General features: G+C 46.1%; 1 protein-coding gene across 2 annotated transcripts in view; it reads right to left on the bottom strand.

The window, feature by feature from the left end:
• Positions 1-4,292: 4,292 nt before the first annotated feature.
• The window catches only part of LSP1 (lymphocyte specific protein 1), a 50,989-nt gene continuing 36,188 nt past the window's right edge, over positions 4,293-19,093 (bottom strand). Inside the window, exons 6-11 of one of the 2 annotated variants that reach the window (XM_030485016.1) lie at positions 18,341-18,384; positions 18,105-18,186; positions 17,597-17,737; positions 16,699-16,779; positions 15,670-15,784; positions 4,293-5,686 (exon numbers count right to left, since the gene is read on the bottom strand). In XM_030485016.1, coding sequence (XP_030340876.1) covers positions 15,695-15,784; positions 16,699-16,779; positions 17,597-17,737; positions 18,105-18,186; positions 18,341-18,384 — 438 coding nt within the window. In that variant the 3' untranslated portion in view covers positions 4,293-5,686; positions 15,670-15,694. The remainder of the gene's footprint in view (positions 5,687-15,669; positions 15,785-16,698; positions 16,780-17,596; positions 17,738-18,104; positions 18,187-18,340; positions 18,385-19,093) is intronic. The other variant, XM_030485017.1, reaches the window with a different exon arrangement.

Genomic DNA, 19,093 nt, shown 5'->3' with positions numbered 1-19,093 from the left:
TTGCCTGGAGCGCCTCTGCTAAAATATCTGTCCTGGCAACATCACCATTATCTGCCCTTCACCTCTCTGGTACTTTAGATGCTGAACTTTGCAGGGCCAAAGATGGGAGCATGCAGTGGTGTTACTTGATAGCCCTTCTCCATGCTAATTTTAGGTGATGGAATTTTTCAAGCTTTCAAAAGAAGTAGTTTCATTAGTTTTTGAGAAGCCTCTTGTACCTACTGGCTACTGTAAATACTCTTTTTCCATCTGATGCTTTGAACTCACCTACAGGGCTCTAAAAATCACGTGAAAACAGCACACAAAATGATCTCCAAGGAACAATGACCTGTTAATCTTGTAAACCGAACCGAGTAACACGATGTACCCAACATGCAAGTGATTGATTGCAGATGGAAACAAATTACACATCAGTAAGTACTGAATTTCATCTTTCTTCAGATAATATTGATTCCTGATTTTTGTGGTAGACTGTTGCTCCATCACTTAGTTGTTCACTTTGGGAGATGTGCTTGCTCCATCTGCTTTAGACATCTAAGGCACAATCACTGTGTGGTTCAGAAGATCCTCCTTGGACACTCTAGATCCAGCCTAGATGTGTCTCTGAAGATAAGGAATCAGGCTGGGCCATTCAAGACACAGCTAGAGTCTCATCCTCAGGCTATTTACACCTACATGGATGACAGTCTGACAGAGAGGACAAAGACTGAGCAGCAGGATGGGGGCCAGGACCCCATTTGAGCTGTTGTTTTGGGCTGTCCCCAAAGGAGGTGAGCGAGGCAGGAGATCAGCCAAAGGGCTCACAGCAGCCACACACAGCCTCTCCACAACCATGGGGAAGGACTACCTACCCAACAAAGCACCTCTGATTCAGTAATTACACCTGCAGTTTGCTGCTTTCATGCTTTAAAGTGCTTGCTCATACTAATCCCAATGATATTTTCCCCTTAGTTTGCTTCAACCTCCCCCCATTCTTCCCATCATCCTCAGAAGCCCCAAGCTCATGATACTTTTTTCTATTTATTTGAAGGATGAACAGTACATGTCTTTAGCATTGCTAAACCACTATTACTTAGAGTTATCCTGAAGAGATTAAGCACCTTTCTGAAACTGTCATCTAAATCAAATTGTTCCACTGCAACCAATACCCTCAGGGGAACAAATGCAAAAATCCTATGGAAATGCCTGTGGTCTGTCTATTTATCATTATCGGGATCCTTGTAATGGCTCCATTGTTTCTGAAGCAAATGCTAGCTCCAGTTGCACTTCTTGTCACTGTCAGATCCATTCGTTACTTGCTTTAAAATATATATAAGTATACACACTTGTATACCACACAGCATTAAGGAAGGCGTGTTGAGCTGGCAAGAGTTACCGATAGACCAACCTCAGAGCCGTGTTCAGCAGTACGTCAGCTGCCACTTCATTATTTATAGCCACCCTGCTCTTTGCACTTGTTTATTTCCTTCCCTAAGGTGGTGGTGGCAAGAGGGGAAGCTCTGACATCCAGCCCCAGGTGTCTCCAAGTCTGACCTTTCTCGCAAAGAGCAGGAACTGCAAACACATTTCAAGGAACAAAGTTATTTGGGAACTCCAGGCTCTTGTGTCCACCACCTCACTGGAGACCCAGTGCAGAGCTGCGAGCAAGTGTTGAGAGAGATCTGTTAATTAGCCAGCATATACACATAAGGATGGCCATAAAAATGAGCCTATAATTATTTTATACCCAGAAAGAGACCCAGATAAAGTCTAGCCCCTATTCTCAAAGCAGAACAAGTGCTCTATAAAGACACAACATTCAAAACAAACTTGAGTTTTGCATCAGCTAAGCTTTCCGCAAGTTTAAACCCTAGTTTATGGTTTGCAGGAAACAGGCATTGCAACGGTCGTGGACCATGTTTTTCAATCCCATCTAATATATGCTTATGTAGAATCATCTGTTAAACTTTGTTGGGAAAAAAGCAGCCCTGAAACCTGCTACAGAATACAAGTAGCACATTTCATGACTACTGTAGCCCTCACAGATTAAAAACTAGATGCTGTACAAAAGGGCATCCCTTTCTGCACAATCTAAGCAGGCAGGACGATGAAGGAGGAAATGGAGAGACGCAATACCTTGAGGTGTGCCTCAAGGTCAGAGCCCTGAGAGCCCACACAGGGGTTTGGCCCCTCTCTTTGGGCACCATTGACCTGCCAAGGGGATGGTAATCTGGGATAGAGACAGGCAGCCAATGGATACAGGGGCCAAGAAAGCATTACTCCACCAGGCTTTGAGGGTAAGCTTAATCCTGCAAGAAAGACTCACTTAATGCCTCAATTTGTCCTTCCTACGCTCAACATACAACAGTCCCAGGAAAAGATAGAGCTAAGGTCTTATAACAACAGCCTCAGAGATGCCAATGCTGAAAAAAATACAATATAAATGTAGGAAAGATACGGAGCAGTCAGCTACTCAATAAAACCAGATCAGTAATTGTTATGGACAGCACACCCTGTTCTCCTTTATTCACATTAGCAAGATGAGTCCTAGAGCGCTCTTCACATCTCTAGGAGTGTGGAGGTCCCAGCAACACACAAAGATGCACAGGAGAGCTGGAAGCAGGCAGGCTTTGCAAAGGTTGCAGTATAACTTTGCCACCACACACAGTGGTTTCTCCACAGCAAATTCACCAGCAGGAACTCCTCATTTTAGCAAGAGACGAGCAGACACATTTCACAGATGCGATGTTTTCTTCTGACATGAGCAGTGAAATCAGACACAATGCCCTGTGCTTGCTGCTGAGAGGAGAAATGAGCCTTCATCCCCAATTAGCATTGCCCAAGATGCACATCCAGAACACCTGGGCTGCAGCATCCCTTTTGGTGGAGGTCTTTCACCATTCTGGTAACTGCACTGCCACTCCCATCACCAAATGCACACCATGTTACTTTGTGAGGAGAAACAGCAAATCATACAGGTAATTTAACTGTGGAAAAATTTCCCTTGGCAGAAATAGGTACCTTGTAAAGAGCTACATACATGTGCTCCAAACCAGGTCTTTCCCTAGTTCCTCAGCACCACTAGAGCACTCTGGTCTCCCAAGACACCTTCCACATAACCTGCTCACTTCTGTGCTGCAACCAGAACCTGAGTTACACAGTTGTTTCTGTTGAAACCACATCTAGGTCCAAGTGGGCTTAAAAGTGAGGAAAATATGCCCTGCAAATTAACCCTCCTCAGAGAGAGAATCCCACATAAGCAGCCTTTGGGGCTCTTTCTGCACTCTCCAAGCTGGCAGGAGATATTCCTGTTACTATTCCTACAGGAATAGTAACAGGTCAAATTTCTGGCCATCCTTTCCACCAGCAAACTGCAGAACAGAGTTGCAAACAAATTTGTGCAACCAGTTTGCGTGCATGCAAGGGCACAGTAGCACTGCTTTTACATCAAGCCAGGACATCTCCATACACCCCATTACTATGCCTCACTTGAAAATGCCAGCGTGGCAGAAGAAGGGCTGAAAGGAGGAAGAGCTGAAAGGAGGAAGATGGGGCCAGATGGTGTCCACGCTCCTCAGTGCTCTGAGGAACACACTCCTTGAATTCTTACCTCGAGGACCTGAAGCAGAGGATGAAGAGGACAAGGGCACCAATAGCAAAAAGATGACAGAAAGAAGTGGTATCTAAGAACTTTCCTCTTCCTCACACTTTAAAAGTGTAGGTAAGGACAGCACAAACTATTTTCTATCTCTACACCATGGAAATGTTATTACTTGTAAGGTCACCTCCATAAAAAGGTTTTTCCATTAGATGGTTCCAGATAGGATATCCAGCTCATTAGAGTGCTGGGTTCCTGTACAGACAACTATATTGGTCTCATCTAAGCTGCATAAGCAGGCTATAGAGGAGGTTTTGATTAATTTTTTTTTTAATAGCTGACATTGCCAGTGATTTTGGTTGAATCTTGTGATGTTCTCAGGTCCATTAGTTGGAGAGCTAAGCTCTTTGCTTTGTTTATCTGATCACTCCATGGGTAGTGTTCTGCATGCTGCTCCATCTCTCACCCAACCACCACTCACCCCATTTTACAGTCAATTACCCCCAGTAACAATGAAGAATGCAGCAAGATGACAAGGATCTCCTAAATGGGACAGACACACAGAAAGCCCCTTTCCTGCATATGTTAAGCTCCTTTTCTTCTTGTCACTCAGGCTGATGTTTCCTCTCCTCCACTTTCCACTCAAGCAGAGGGGTGCAAGGTCTTGGAAAACAGCTTTGCTGCAGGAACTCCTATATCAATAAACTCCTCGGAGTTGCCATCATTACAACATCTTCCTCAAATTTTATTAAATGCTTACAAAAAGAAAAAAAAATCCAGGATGCAGTAAATCAAAGCAGAAAGCACACTGATGCAGGAGAGAGAGAAGCTGCCCTCCCTCCAGGAGAGCAGAAACAAGTTGCAAAATTATGTTGACATAGGAAAAGAGTAGGAATAACAATTTAAAGAGGGGATAGGGGCATGCTTACACCATCAAGTATGAAGACATGGGAGAGTTCAGAAACAGCCCTGGGGGCCGATTTACAGACTTCAGGCCTAAGGCCAGAGCACCGCTCTGTAGTGGGTCAGTTTCCGCATGTTCACAGCAAGCTCTGACCTCCCCAACAACTCACTAGGATGCCCTTTCACTGAGTCAGCTTCCAGTATAAGAACAGCAGCTGTTTCCCAGTTATCCTGTTCTCCTTCAGGAGCACTGCAGGTGGGTTGTCATCATGCCCACCACCAACAACATTCAGAAAAAGTGTTTCAATCACTGGCACTGGAGCCCGCGGGTTAGGGAACAAACAAATCTCCTTCCCAGAGAAGGGTGATAATAGCAGCAGCCAGCACTCCTTACCTGGAAAGGAGACTTCCAATCCATGTTAGACAGGGAGAGGAAGGCAGTAGCTATTCGAAACAAAGCTGCTATTGCCACTGTCAAGACTGAAAAGTGGCAGGAACATTTTGGCATGGGTATGTAACTGTGATTAAAGGATGAGCTGGGAAATAAACTAAAAAACAGGACTAAGTTGAACATCATTTGGTGTACACAGAATGCAGTAGATAGAAGTCACTCAAAGCAGATGTTGTAGAGGGACAGAGGCTGCATTGTAAACAGGGGAAGACTACCCACAGCTGGCACCAAAAGGGTGAGAAGTGGTCCTCGCAGTCTCCTCATGCTCAGGATATGCCCACTGCCCTCCTTCCAAACATTGTTTCTTTTGCCATGTTTCTGTTGAGCCCCATCTCTCCCACCACCCAACCACCAAAAGCCACAAAAGTAGAAGTTCTTCATTGCATAGCAAAAGCCCTGACAGCTCAATAGATCCCCCTCTTCCAAAACTTGGATGGAAGAGAGGGAGCAGAGCACAGCCTTCCATCTCCATAGCAAAGCCAGATTGAGTAAAAAGGGAAAAAAAGAAAAAAAAAAAAAAAAAAAAAAAAGCCAAAGAGTCACATTGAAGGTTCTACAGGGGTAGGTTTTTCCAGGTGATCTAGTTCCTTCCATCCATCCGGAGGCAGCATGGGGTATTACTCACACCCCAAGAGCAGTCAGGCTGTACCAAAGCAGGCTGGCATCAGGCAGAAGAGAAACATTCTTCAATTATCTTCTATGGAGCAGAGGAAATAGTGGCATTGAGAGTTGCATCGAGCCAGGACCAAGCTCAGCTGCAAGACAAGAAATCAACAGGTTTATTCATACCATTTGGCCTGCCACCAGCCATACCCTGGGCTGTAGAGAGGCTGCATCTTGATAGCAATTACAGGTGGTTTTGTCCCACCCATTTAACAGAACCCTATGAATCAGCCCATAAAGCTTCAGCACTGCAGGACAGTCAACCATGCCATGTGCCCATGGCAGAGTAGATGCCAAGAGCTGTGTGCCCGGCAGAGGTCACGGCTGTCCAGGCAGAGGGAGGAATATGCTCCTGCCCAGCCGTCTCCTCCCGAGGCGATGAGCAGGTTTCCTTCCAAGCCTGATAAAGCCACTAAAGTGGAGAGCATGCTCCTACAGCCCCCGGCAGCCATAGCTCACTGCTTGGGACCATCTGCAGCAGTATCAGGTTCCTGCAGCTCTCCATCTGCTTCATGCACGACAGCTGGTGCAGCCGAGGGACTCCACGCGCAAATGACTTTTCCATCGCGTGATAAATGACTCCTCCATGCTGACACTCTCCCCACCATTCCTGCTTTGGGGTAGATGCAGATAGAGTGGAGTTCAGGAGAACAGTTGGGCTCCAACAGTGGGTGACCTCCCCTCCACCTACAGGCATTCAACCAGTACCAGGGAAGCTTAACCCTTCGAAAGCTTCTTGACTCAGCTTCTAGCTCAATTTCCTTCCAGCTTACCACAAACCCACCCCAGTTTCCATCCAATTTTCCCCATTGTCCCCAGATTTTCAGCTCCGGCCTTTCAACTGGCAATAATGCAAGTCTGTCTGTCCCTTTGCTTTTGCTTCATTATGCAGCAAGAGGGAAGATGCTCACAAGTCTTGCTCATTGCAGAATTTCTCCTGAGCACAAAGCTCTGAAGGAGACTCATCAAACAAAGCCAAGCATGACAGAGAAGGCAAATAAATTAAAAATCGTTTTCCTTCATTCTGTCTCTTAGCATCTCTCTGCCTCACTAATCAAACACATACATGCCAGCAGAGTCACATGCCATGGAAGTTACCACCCACAAGGTCTCCAAGACCCACAGCACAGCAGGTTTCAAGTCAGATGGGATGCTGAGATAGCAGCAATAGTGATTAAGAGCACTATTGTAAGACACCAAAAATCTTGAGGCTGTAGGGCATAAAGCAGCCTTTAACTTTGGGAACTGAGGGAAACTTTTCCTAGTGCATGCAGATTATATCTAAACTCACTCCAAGAATCCCCATGCCCTCCTCAGTAGCATCTGGCAGTCTGCAGCAAATCCCAGGCAAAATCCTGCTATGACCTATATGGGAACCTGCCTTTTTCTGGGGTACAGCAGTCCATAGGACAAGGAAGACACTCAAAGAGGTCATCAGTAGTTGGGAAGTTCACTATCCTGCTTTTTTAGCATTCCCAACACAAGCCTGACACAGATCAACCGTTTAATTCTGGTTTACCAGTGCTGCTAGACCACAGCTCATCTTGTAGCACAGGCTGTCCACGGGACCACATTAAACAGAAGCAGATGAAATCATTTGATAATCAATCCTAACAGATGCATGTACTAGCTCACCTCGCAGCAGATGAAATTCACACAAGTGATTATCAATTCCTGTACAATCCGAACCAGAGTAGTGCTGCAGAAAAGCAAGTATGCACCTCTCCAACTGAGGTATTTTGACTTTCTGACCCAGAAGAATCTAGAATATCCACAAGGCTAGGGAGGAGAGCAGGTATATGATGAAAGAACGGGCTCTCAGCCTTTATTTCAGGCCAGTGCAGACTTGCTTCTAAGAGGAGCTCCTGGAATAGTGCAAGTCCTAATCCCAGCCTTGTGCCTAAGGCATGATGTTGATAAGCCACTGGGAATGCCCAACAGTTGTCACCCCCAGCTGGCATAAATCCCCTCAGAGCCCCCTCACCAAAACAACAGGAGTATTCTCATGCCTGTAGCCAAAATAAATCCTAGAATCATGGAATAGTTTGGGTTGGAGGGGACCTTTAAAGGTCATCTAGACCAATCACCCTGCAATGAGCAGGAACGTCTGCAACTAGATGTGGTTGCTCAGAGTCCTGTCCAGACTGACCTTGAATGTCTCCAGGGATGGGGCTTCTACAGCCTCTCCAGGCAACCTGTGCCAGTGTTTCACCACCTTCATTGTAACGAATTTCTTCCTTATATCTAGTCTGAATCCACCCTCTTTCAGTTTAAAGCCATTGCCCCTTGTTCTATCACAACAGGCGCTACTAAAAAGTCTGCCCCAAATTTCTTCTAAGAAAAGCAGAAGAAAAGTTTTAAGTACTGAAAGGCTGTAATAAGGTCTCCCTGGAGCCTTCTCATGTCCAGGCTGAACAACGCCAGCTCTCTCAGACTCTCCTTATAGGAGAGGTACTCCATCCCTCTGATCATTTTTGTGGCCCTTCTCCGGACCTGCTCCAACAGGTCCCTGTCTTTCCTGCACTTACGAAATCAGCTGGTAGAAGTGCACCACTTGCTAGAAACTCCCTAGGCCCGGCCCATCACAGCCTCTGCTATGGATCACAGCTCATCCATGGTGGTGACGGCTTCATCTTGAAGGCTTTGTGCCCCAAATGCCACCTTTTCAGTGCTTTCATTTGCTGCTGCATTGGTTGGTGTTGGTTTGGGGTTTTTTGGGGTGGTGATTTTGGGGGGTTTTTGGTTGTTTGGAGTTTTGCTTTTGTTTTTTTTAAAAAGAGTCATCTTTCCATCCCCATCCACAATCAGTTTTGTCAGATACACCACCTGCTTGCTCAGTACAGATCAGTTTCCCAGGCCAGTGCTGACAGCAGCACTGCAAGCCCAAAAGCAACACTGAGCAGTCAAGCACAAAAAGCTGTTCTGCACTTTTGAGAGTTTTATTCTGGATAGTTTTTCTGCAGAGCAGGTATGTTACACACCCACACTAACCAGAGCAGGTTGGGAGCCACCAGGAAACAAGCAGAGCATATCCAGTAGCCCCTTTGGGCAACCCAGATGTCATCCCACCTCCTCTTCCTTGTTTCAGGATGCTCAGTTGCATCCAGCACAGGGGACTAAGGGGCTCAGTGATTTATGCCTAGTTTCACAGCAAAACTCAGCAACTCTGTGCTGGGCGAGAACCAGGGTAGAGTCAGATTTTCTTCTGGGGGCTGCCAAAGAATCATTGCAGGTCAGAGGCCGAATGGTTGGTGTTCCCCAGCCTTGTTTAGGAAGAGAAAGAGGGGAAGAGAGACTAGTTTTATCTTACTATCCCCAACAGAGACCCTTAGCTCCACTATGCAGGTAATCTGATTAGTGCTCACCAGAAAGGATTTGGTGACATGTTAGCAACAGAGAGCAGTTGTGCATCTCCCCAGGAGCGGCACAGCGTTGGCTAAAGGGAGTCCAGCTGCAATTGCCGCTGGGGATAAGACTTGACTCAGACCACAACCCATTTCTGTTTCACTGAAGAATAAATGATACAGGCAGGAGAGTGGCAACGCTTCCCAAGGGAAAGGGAAAACTAGATTTTAAATTGAGTGCAGGCAAGATTGCCACTGTGCTTGGTGCAACAAGAAATACCAGTCAGAGTTAGTTTTGTGACAAAGCATTAACTCACCAGATAAACACAGCTTTTCAAAGTCCTGCATTTCACATGGATGTCTTTATGCTGGCTGAAATCAATCAAGGCTAGTGTTGACTTTGATTCACATGACACATGTAGTTTATGGCTGTTATGTTGTGCATAATATTGTATCAGAGTATTAATAATGGGAATTTTGAAAGCTATGAAACAGTACCAATTTACGCCTCTGGAGAATGTTTCAAAGCTTCAAAATTTCAGACCTGCTCTGCTTCTCTTGGCAGTTCCTTCAAAATTGCATTAGGAGCTGCCAAGACATAAATGTCTGGGGTCCCAAGCAGCTCTCACTGGATTTTGCTCTAGCACCAGGAGAGAGAGGGCTACAGATTCAGTAATACTGCTTCCCTCACTACCTCTCTACATCTACATCCACATCCACACTACCACATCCCCCATCTACATCCCACACTACCCTCAAGACTGGCTGAGGCTACCTTGGGAGATTAAGGAAACCAAGACTGATGCTTTTCTTCCACAATTCTGACTCTATATTCATAGTTTTTGGAGAGAGGAAGAGGAGGCTTTACATAGGAATATTTCAGATCTTAACCCAGGGCTAAGCCCATGTCAGCTCTAAGCTTTTTGTTTTCTTTCAGGAGATGCCAATGCTGATAACAGTATCATCCTCCATACAGCCTGCTCCCATTCACCACCACCACCACCTTTCTCCCCCTCCTACCCTACCAAAGCCCAGTAAAGACAACCTGCAGCTCCAGCGGCTGCTGAAGAAGGCAGCCAAGAAGAACGCTCTCCGAGCTTCAGAGCAAACCAAGTCCTTTCGGTCCAGCCTCTCGCCCGTGAACGAGGCCAGCCCTGACCTAGAGCACAATGAGAGCACTCCCCCAGCAGAGACCCTCGAAACCACCGCATATGCCTCCACCAGCCTCCCAACCCGACTCTCCATCAAGACCATCACCCACCGCGTCCCCTCCCCTTTCCGAAAGAGCAAGCCCTTCACACTGAAGGTCACTGAGCAGAGGCGCATTGCCGAACACCTCATGCTCACAAACTCCCCGGCCATGCCCCTGCTACACAAGCCAGGAGCTCCTGAGACTCCACAACAGCCTGAAGGCATGGACACCCACCTTCCTTCTCTGCATGACCCTTCGATACCTGTTTCCCCCCAGCCTCCTCCTACCAGCACACCCAGTAAAGAAAGGGCACCAGAAGCTACCTACATCACCAAGGTGCACACTTATTTCCACAGTGTCAAGCCACCCAGAGCTAAGACAGCCACATCAAATCAGACCCAAGGAACCATCAGCCATGAAGACAAAAGGCCTTCTTCACCAGCACCTGAAACAAGCTGCTCTGAACCACATCCAAGGCAGGTACCCACCCTGCTCAATGGCAGCAAGGCCATGTCTACTGCACTGGAGCCTCCCCTCCTTTCTGCTGCAGGGGCAGAGCCCCTTAAGCAAGCTCCTAGGCCTGCTCTTACTGAAGATTCCCTCAAGGCTCCTTCACCCAAGCCCACCATTGCCGATGGTCACACTGATAAGCCTATGACCCATGGAAGTGACACCAAAATCTCTGGATCAGAGAGAGCACCAGAATTACCCAAGCAAGATCAGGACATCCAAAAACCATTGACACCCACAACTCCCTGCATGCAAGCACGCCCAGCAACAGAGACCCCAGAACAAGCTGACAGTACCAGTGCCACCTCCACAGACACCAAAGCAGAACATGTCATTCAACCTCAGTTGACCCCCAGCTTGCCAAACACCAGCCCTCCCCTCAAAGCTGAACCAACACTATCATTGATAGAAGAACCAAGACCTCCTGGAGCCAATGCCAGTGGCTGGCACCGCCTCAGGAAGCACTTAATGGTGCAGCCAGAAGCACCCAGCTTCCCAGAGTCTGAGCCGGAAAAGTTGGGACAGGAGGGAGGGAGCAAGGAGGAGGAGGGGAACAGCTCTCAAGCAATCAATCAAGACTGCAGGCTGTTTAAATCAAAGGCCACAAGGATGTGGGATGCTATTTTATACCAGATGACAGTCAACAAGGAGAGGAAGCAGCAAGCAGAAGAGAAGAAGCTGCGAAAGGAAGAAAGCTTATTTCTTCCCCGCCGCTTACCCATCCTTTTACACAAGCCACGTTTTGATGCCCGAAAACTGAAGGAACTGGCTACCAAACCCATGACAAAGATCACCAGTGCATTTGAGGTGAGCCGGTTTAGACCCAAAGCAGCTGAGGAGCACACCAAGAGCTTTAACAGAACAGCATCGGGATGGTCAGTCAACTGAAGCCAGGCTGCTCCAAAAGGCCCACATCTCTGGAGGTTCCTACATGGCACCAAGCAAGAGAGCACCTACGACTAAGGTTTACTGCCCAGAGCCAAGCATAAGGAAAAAATAAAATTAAATGAAACCCTTTCAAGCCAGCAGCCTCATGCTGTGGGTTTAAGGATTATTCTCCATGTGTATATAAACTTAAATGCATAACATACCACATCCACAAGTCATGAGCCAGGAAAACAAACATGCACATGCACTTGTTCTAAAAAGAGCCAGCAACAACCACTGTATGCAATAACAGAGGGCAGAAAGGGGAGGCACACAGTGAAGAGGACAAATTGCCTGTAGGAAAAGCCCAATTTAGAGGAGGATGATGAAATCTGAATTTATTTTGTTGTGTTTATTTAAGACCAAGATAAATTCTAGAAACAGAAGCAGCTGTAGATAAGACAACATGAAGGAATCTGTGTTGCTCCACATCTCCTCTAGGGGAGTCTTAGAACTGAGCTCCAAGAGGATACACATCTCTAGCTTCACCACTGAAAGCACACCCCACACCATTCACTGAGAACAAGGTGGAAACTCATCCTTTCACCGTAGGCACAGACAAGGGACTCCATAAGATATCCATCCTGCTCTCACATAGCAGTTCCCCTGTCTAAAAAAGAATGGACATCATCATTTGATGTCCTCCTTGCTCAGTCTACTAAATAGTAGTGCACAGAACAACAACTTTGTTGCAGTAATCAAGTTTTATTATTTATTTTACCATGCCTTTAAAGTATAGCTGGGGGTTAGTGTTTTCATGATAACCAACAAGAGCCTCCTTCAGCATGTGGGTATCCAACTCTGTATTTAACAAGGTGCTGTTTTGAGGGGTTCTGCTAACCACATGTAGTCTTGTTTTCAGGGGCAATGTCATGATAGTTGCATACCTACTGGTGCCTGATGTCCTGAGAGAAAGGGTATTTAAACAAAATCCCCAACTCTGGCCATCCACAGGAGACAACCGTGCTTTCCAGCATTACAGTTACTCTTTGCATCTCCATCAGCAGCAGGCTTATGAGCATGAAAGCTGGAGATCAGCTATTTCTGTTTCACAAGGAACTCTGTCATATGCTGGGATGTTCCTACACAGCTAATATAGAATTACTATGTTTAGTCCAAATAGGAAACTTGATACACAGCTCTTTACATTCTCTTCGTGTGCAGAGGATATGGAGCTGACCAAAAATTTCCCCAAGCTCAACTGCAAACAGACTTAGAAACAAAACTAAGAGCCCCTTTTTCTTTTTTGAAGTCTTCCAATTTTGTGATTATGCTATAAGAAGAGCTCAGTTATCAAACCTTCACTGAAGTTTTCACTTTGCTGGTCTTATTCTGGTTTGCAACCCCTTCCCTATTCCAAGAAAATAAGAGAGAAGGAAGAATAAACCAAGTATCTAAAGTCTGGACTTCTCCAACACCCCAGTTTTCCAAGAAAAAGCTGAAAAGAGGTAGGTTGGAAATGCACCAATCATGAGCAGATCCCAAGTAAGCCTCTGTGGGGTAATTCAGCATGCTTCAAGAGAAGGCTATAGAGACAGCAGCAACACAAAATCAAAAAGAGTGCAGCATAAAACATGTAGAATGCCTAATGCAGATAAAGATGACCTTACAGAAAGTGATAAAATGGCACTTTCCTGTAGCACAGGTAGATGGATGCCTATGCACAAGGGTCTGCATTTACAAGATCACAGCACTAGCATGAGGCAGAACAGCCAATATTGATTACCCTTGGGAGACTAAGTGAATCCAGCCAGAGAAGATGGTTTCAGAACCAATTGTGCTTTAATCCACTTTGTCCTGCAGCGAGGACGGCCACCCAGAACAAAACAGTGATTCTCACATAAGGCTTATGTTTTGCATCTTCTGGGCTTCCCACCAGGCTGCATCCACAATCCAGCCCTACTGCATAGGGATGGAGATTAGCTAGTGGGGAGAGCAACTCCCACAGTGGGAAGCAGAGCAAGGCAGATCTGCCTGCATGGGTTAGTCCTTCTGCCCCAAGAGTGAAGGGCAGCGGCATAGAGCAGGCATGGCAAGTCCTGCAGAGACAGACCCTGGCATGAGAGCATCACAGAAGAGAGAACAGGTACCTGGAGACAGCAGATTTACACCAGCAGCTCTGCACTGGGAATCATTGCAGCATGTCCCAGTTCAAGTTGCCATGCTGAGCAAGGGAAGCGGAATGCCACTGGGCACAGAGTTTGGTTGGTTTTCAATGCCAAACTGCCTCAGGCAGCTGCTGAGAGCCCAAATTGCCACTTACAGAAAACCTGCAGCCTGTTCAGAGGTCCTGCAGATCATGAAGAGAGGGGAGAAGGAAAAACTGTACCTGTGCTCAAGAAACTAGAAAGCTGATAAGGTGGTGCTGAGCAAGTGACATGGGGGTGAAGCAGAAGGGTTTGGGAGCAAAAAGGCAACCACAAAGGGATCTGGCAGGATGAACATAGTTCAGGGGGGTGAAGAAGAGCTGGGGAGCAGGGACCTCACAGCACACAAAACAGCCAGCTAAAAACCCAAGAAACAAGCCAAGATCCTTCAGCTATCGCAGTCATTTTGCTATTCACAGTCAAAAAACCTTCCTTGTGAATGAGCCGACAGGACAGCGCAGCAGTGTTCTGTCATGGCTATTTGGAGTGCTGGGTGGATCCTAAAGGACACCCCGTGATGGCCTTTCAAGAAAGGATGCTAAAAAAAGGGCAGAGCCAAGGTCACTTTCCTTTGAACTGCTTGCAGAAGCTCAGGTAGGGCAAACAAAACCTGCTGACAACCTAGCAAAACCTGTTTGCTATAAAGAACTGAAGCTCAGTAGGATCCCACCTGGTGCATCAAAACAGACTTCAGGAAGAAGAGGACTGATCAAAAAGACGACCTTAAAATAGGTTTCTGAAAGCCACAGGCAGAGAATCAAGTTGAGGATAGAAGTCCTGTGGGCTGCTCCTTTACATGTAAAGGACATAGCTTTGGGCAGGCTTTGTTGGTACTGCTGCCCATCTCAACGTGGCATTGAAGAGACCTTCTCTTCTAAATGGGCACCACAAAAGGGGAAAAAAATGTAAATAAATCAAACAACAAACAAAATGTGCTGCACTCAGAAGCCAGCTCCTCAAAGGAAGGAAAGGGGGAAGGAAAAGGGGAAAAAAAAAAAAAAAAAAAAAAAAAAAAAAGGAACACGACTCCTAGAAGAAGTCAGAAACAAAAGGTGTTTTGTAGTAGACAGAGCTATTTATAAGCTTGGCTACAAAATAAAGCTTCTTTTTTATAGCAGGAAAAATGAGAATGAGCTTGTTTTCACCCCCAACAACTTCCTCTCCTCTCACTGTGCCAGATGCTGCCCTGTTGGATCCAACTAGTTATCACATCCCTCTACAACATTCCTCCTTATTGCTGCAACCCTGTACTATCATCCACTCAAGATAACACCAGGATATCTATTAACATAAACACAATGTGAGCATGAGATCCAAAGACCATTCAAGAGGGCACAGAGACAGCAACCCAGCTCTGCCTTCCCCCTTGCTGCACATCAGAGGACAGTCATTTCTGCTCTGTTGGTCTACCCAGCACAGCAGATGTCCATGTCCTCCCCACTACAACCCTATTATAGACTGGTTCTAAGAGGTTACTGAAATAATTAAAAGTTTTTCCCCAATTAATTCAGTAAATCTGGGAATTAGACCCTAGAAGCATCTGAATTTCAGAACTACATCAGACCCCATGCTCAGCCAGAATGACCTTCAGCTATCTACTTCTCCTTGCAACATAAGAGAGCATAAGAAAAGACAGCAGACAGAGACTGTTCCTTTGAACTAGCAAAGGCAAGCACATCTTCACCTAACCAGCAGTAGCTTAAGGGACTTATTCTGCAGAACTGAGGTATCCAGCTTCCTAGCAGCATCCGAAAGTCAGAGACCAAAACAAACCCCTACCGGGTATGCACTCCCTCCCAGCTCAAAACGTCAGGCACTTGCCCAGAAGCAAGGCTCCAGCTGTTACTACACAGTACCTTCCAACTCACCCAAAGTGTAGCTGGCAGAAATAGCCCCAATGCCCTACCAGAACAGCGCCAGGAGTTTGTAACAGGGCAAGGTCATACCCCACCTACCTGGTTAATGAGTTCTCCAGGCATGCTATTTCTCTGGAGCATCGTCTATCAACACCTTCTTGTACTGGCCATGGCCTGTTGCAATGAATTTATACTTCTTGCCAGAAGGAGCAGACTGAACAGGAGAGAAAGAAAGAGCCAAAGTCAACATTTTTCTCTCTCAAATAGTCAGTCAAGATTAAATAACTGAAGTCAGAGGAGCATGTGATATGGTTGTCTGTAACCCCACAGGACTTTCAGACAGCCTACTCTGCACTCCCTTCCTGACCCTTCCACATAAACTCCATGCACAGACCAACCACCACTTTTTATAGGCATAAGGTAACGTAACAAGCATAGAATGAGTAATAGCAAAGGGAAGATGCAGTGCAAGGCATCATGAGGGTGGGCTCATCTAAAACCTAGACCTCCCAAACCAGGGTTAATTTCGCCCATGGAAAAAGCTAGTTTCATTTCCCACATACTGGCAGCATACCAACCCAGGAACAGGCAAGATACCTTGATCTTCCTCTTGCAGCCTGAAGAGTTTGAACAGCAGCTGCTTGCTGCATTTTAAAAGGCATTCCCACAGACATACTGTAGGTACAAAACATCAGATTCATCTGCAAGTGTTGATACCGTCTTAGGTTCAGTTCCACTTTATTTTGCATAGTTTTTTTTTTTTACTCTCAAGATTAAAAAGTATAACAAGAACAAAGTAACTCACATATGCAGTTCAATTTGAGCCTAGAAGGCTGGGGCTTCCAACACATGGGCTGAGAGCAACATGTTATTCAAGAGACCCTTCAGTATTATTGGTTATCAAATGTTTCTTGCCCCCCTTTTTACTAGGGCTGAAGTGATAGCTGCTCACTGTTAGGACAACCTGTTAGGTAAGCAACGGCATTGATAGGTACTGCTTTTATCTATCAATGCAGTTGCATAGCTACAGAACATCACCATCTTCTTAATACTTCCAACCCAGCCAAGAGCTCTTTTCTTTTTCACGGCAGATCAAGTACTTTCATACTCACACAGATGCTAACTCACCTTGATATTGGCCTCGGGTTTGGGATTGCCCTTCTGTTCCCAAATGCTTCTTTTACTCACAATGTCTCCAGCCACAATATCCTGAGAAAATTATGTTCTTATTACCATTCTCTGCTAACACTACTGAGCATGCCTTTGTTCACATCCCTTTCAAACCCACACGTTTGACTTCCTTTTTATTTATAATATCACATCATCTGGCCTATGACAGCTGCAGCTAAAACCCATGACTATGAAAACATCTTCCTATTCCCAATATATCCTATGTTTTCCTGTCTCTCACTCTCTTCAACAAAAGCCTGGATCAGAGATCCAAGATGTTTATTTTCTTCAGTTCATTAAGTATTTAAGACATGTTAACATCAAGCCATTTCTATGTGGCAGGAATTTTGCTCACGTAAACACAGATTTGCAACCAATGTGTTACAGAATCAACCTCAGTTACAATGACCAGAAAGTGAAATTAAGAGAGCAATGCATTATACTCTCTGCCTTTTTCAAGGCAGAGTTTGAAGTTTACAAGTTTTTTTCAAGTTTACAAGATTTATCATCTTGGTACAAGATGCAACTTTGTGCTCAACAACTGGAGCTCAGTCCTAGCCCCTGCAGAAGGCATATTCTCCCCACCAGCTGATTTGATTCCTATTTCAAAACAGAGCCTCAACCAGCATCACAGAGGCTTTCCTAGGTGTATTATCAAGGAACACTTTGGCACCCTAGCACAGGTGAAGCAAAGCTCTGAGGTATAAGGACTTGAAGGAGGAAACTGGATCTCTGATATAGATAACTTCAGAGCCGGTACCAACAACAGAAAGCCAACACAAGCATAATGCGTTTGCGCGCAGAGGCCAGTCACTCTTCCCCTACACGAGCAACACAAGTCCTGTAAGCGCCATACCTTACAGGGCAAGGACTTCACAGCAGACTGAGCTGTGACCTCTCCGGTCTCCCAGAGGCTTTTCGTGCTGGCTACCATCATGCTTGTGGTGGGAAGGTCAAGAGCAGGCTGTCGAACAGGTTTTGGAGCCTTTGTGGATGTCTGAAAAATAAATGGAGAAAGATCACTAGCAGGGAGCATGTGTTTTCTTTCCCCACACCTGTAATCGGAAGTCCTCAGGGATGAGAGATTATAAAAGACAACCTGTAGGGTCTTGCTAGCTCCTGCCAGATGCTCACACCCTTTAAGCAGGGAACATGCAGAAACTGGGATAGGACAGCTCACCAAAGAAACCTACTTTATGCTGTGGAAGGAGATAGAGACAGGAGAAAGGGTTGCTCTCATCCAAGGTGAGAGAGTTCAGTTGTCACCTCCCAGACGGTAAAACTAAGAGGCACAGTGGGAGAGCAACACCCAGCAGAGAGGGCTCCTTGGAGACTGGGGACAGAGAGACAACACAGCAGCCCACCTCAATAGCCTGTGTGTACTGCTCCAGCCTGTCATCAATCTTCGACACAGGGAGAGGAGGCTGACTCTTCTTTATGCTGTTACTGGAAAGCAGAAGAGAGGAGTATTAAGGTGATGTCCCAGTGCCTCAAGGAAACAGAGGACTTTGAGGGCCACAGGCAGCCTGTCACTCCTGCCCTTCCCAAGAGGGGTGCCCTCCAGCATCCTCCACTTGCAGGATGTCAACCATAGAAATACCTTTTCTTGATTGAGCGATTCAGTGACTCAGTTCTGTCCGTGATCTGAAGTGGGAGAGAAAAGACAAAGACATTATGGATGTAGGTCACCTCCACTGACGATAATTCAACTATTTCTCTGCTCTAATCTCTCATCCACATTTTGTTAGAAATGCCTCACTCAGTTCCATGTTTCCACACTGGTCAGAAGACACTGTCATCCCCTTTCCTTCTCCCTTCCCAGGCAGGTGAGCAGAACCCCATACAGTTTCAGGGGCAAAACAACAACGTGCAGCTTGACTGACAGCTGAAACAGCAACCAAGACCATTTTCTCTACTCCCTCTGCACAAGGGCTAGGTATCTTTCTCAGACACTTGGTTTCCTAGACAGACACAACAAAGAAAGTGGCAAGTGTGGAATGACAAGGGGAAAAACTAGAGGTACTGCCAGCTATGTCTGCAGAAGAGGAGCCAAGCTTGAGAGCAGGACAGGTATGAGTTACATTGACTTATCCACACCAGAGAAGCACACAGACAGGGCAAGTCAGCACATGAAGCCACCTGCAAGGCAGCCCTTCAGGTCAAGCCATCAGGAAAGAGTTTTAGATAAGAGGCCCCTGTGCAAGAACTCTTTGGCCAAAGCAGGAAGGCGAACACTTCTTAACCACTGAGTAAAGGAAAGCTGAAACGTTGCTAAACCTCACAGCTCTTTCATGCCCCTGAAAACAAGAATACAGTGACAAAAATCACTTTCAAGTCAAAGAGGAGGCTCTTT

Source organism: Strigops habroptila, chromosome 4 (assembly GCF_004027225.2).
Source record: "Strigops habroptila isolate Jane chromosome 4, bStrHab1.2.pri, whole genome shotgun sequence".
NCBI classification, from domain to species: Eukaryota; Metazoa; Chordata; class Aves; order Psittaciformes; family Psittacidae; genus Strigops; species Strigops habroptila.
The sequence above is the reverse complement of the archived record's forward strand: the minus strand, read 5'-3'. Positions and strand labels throughout refer to the sequence as shown.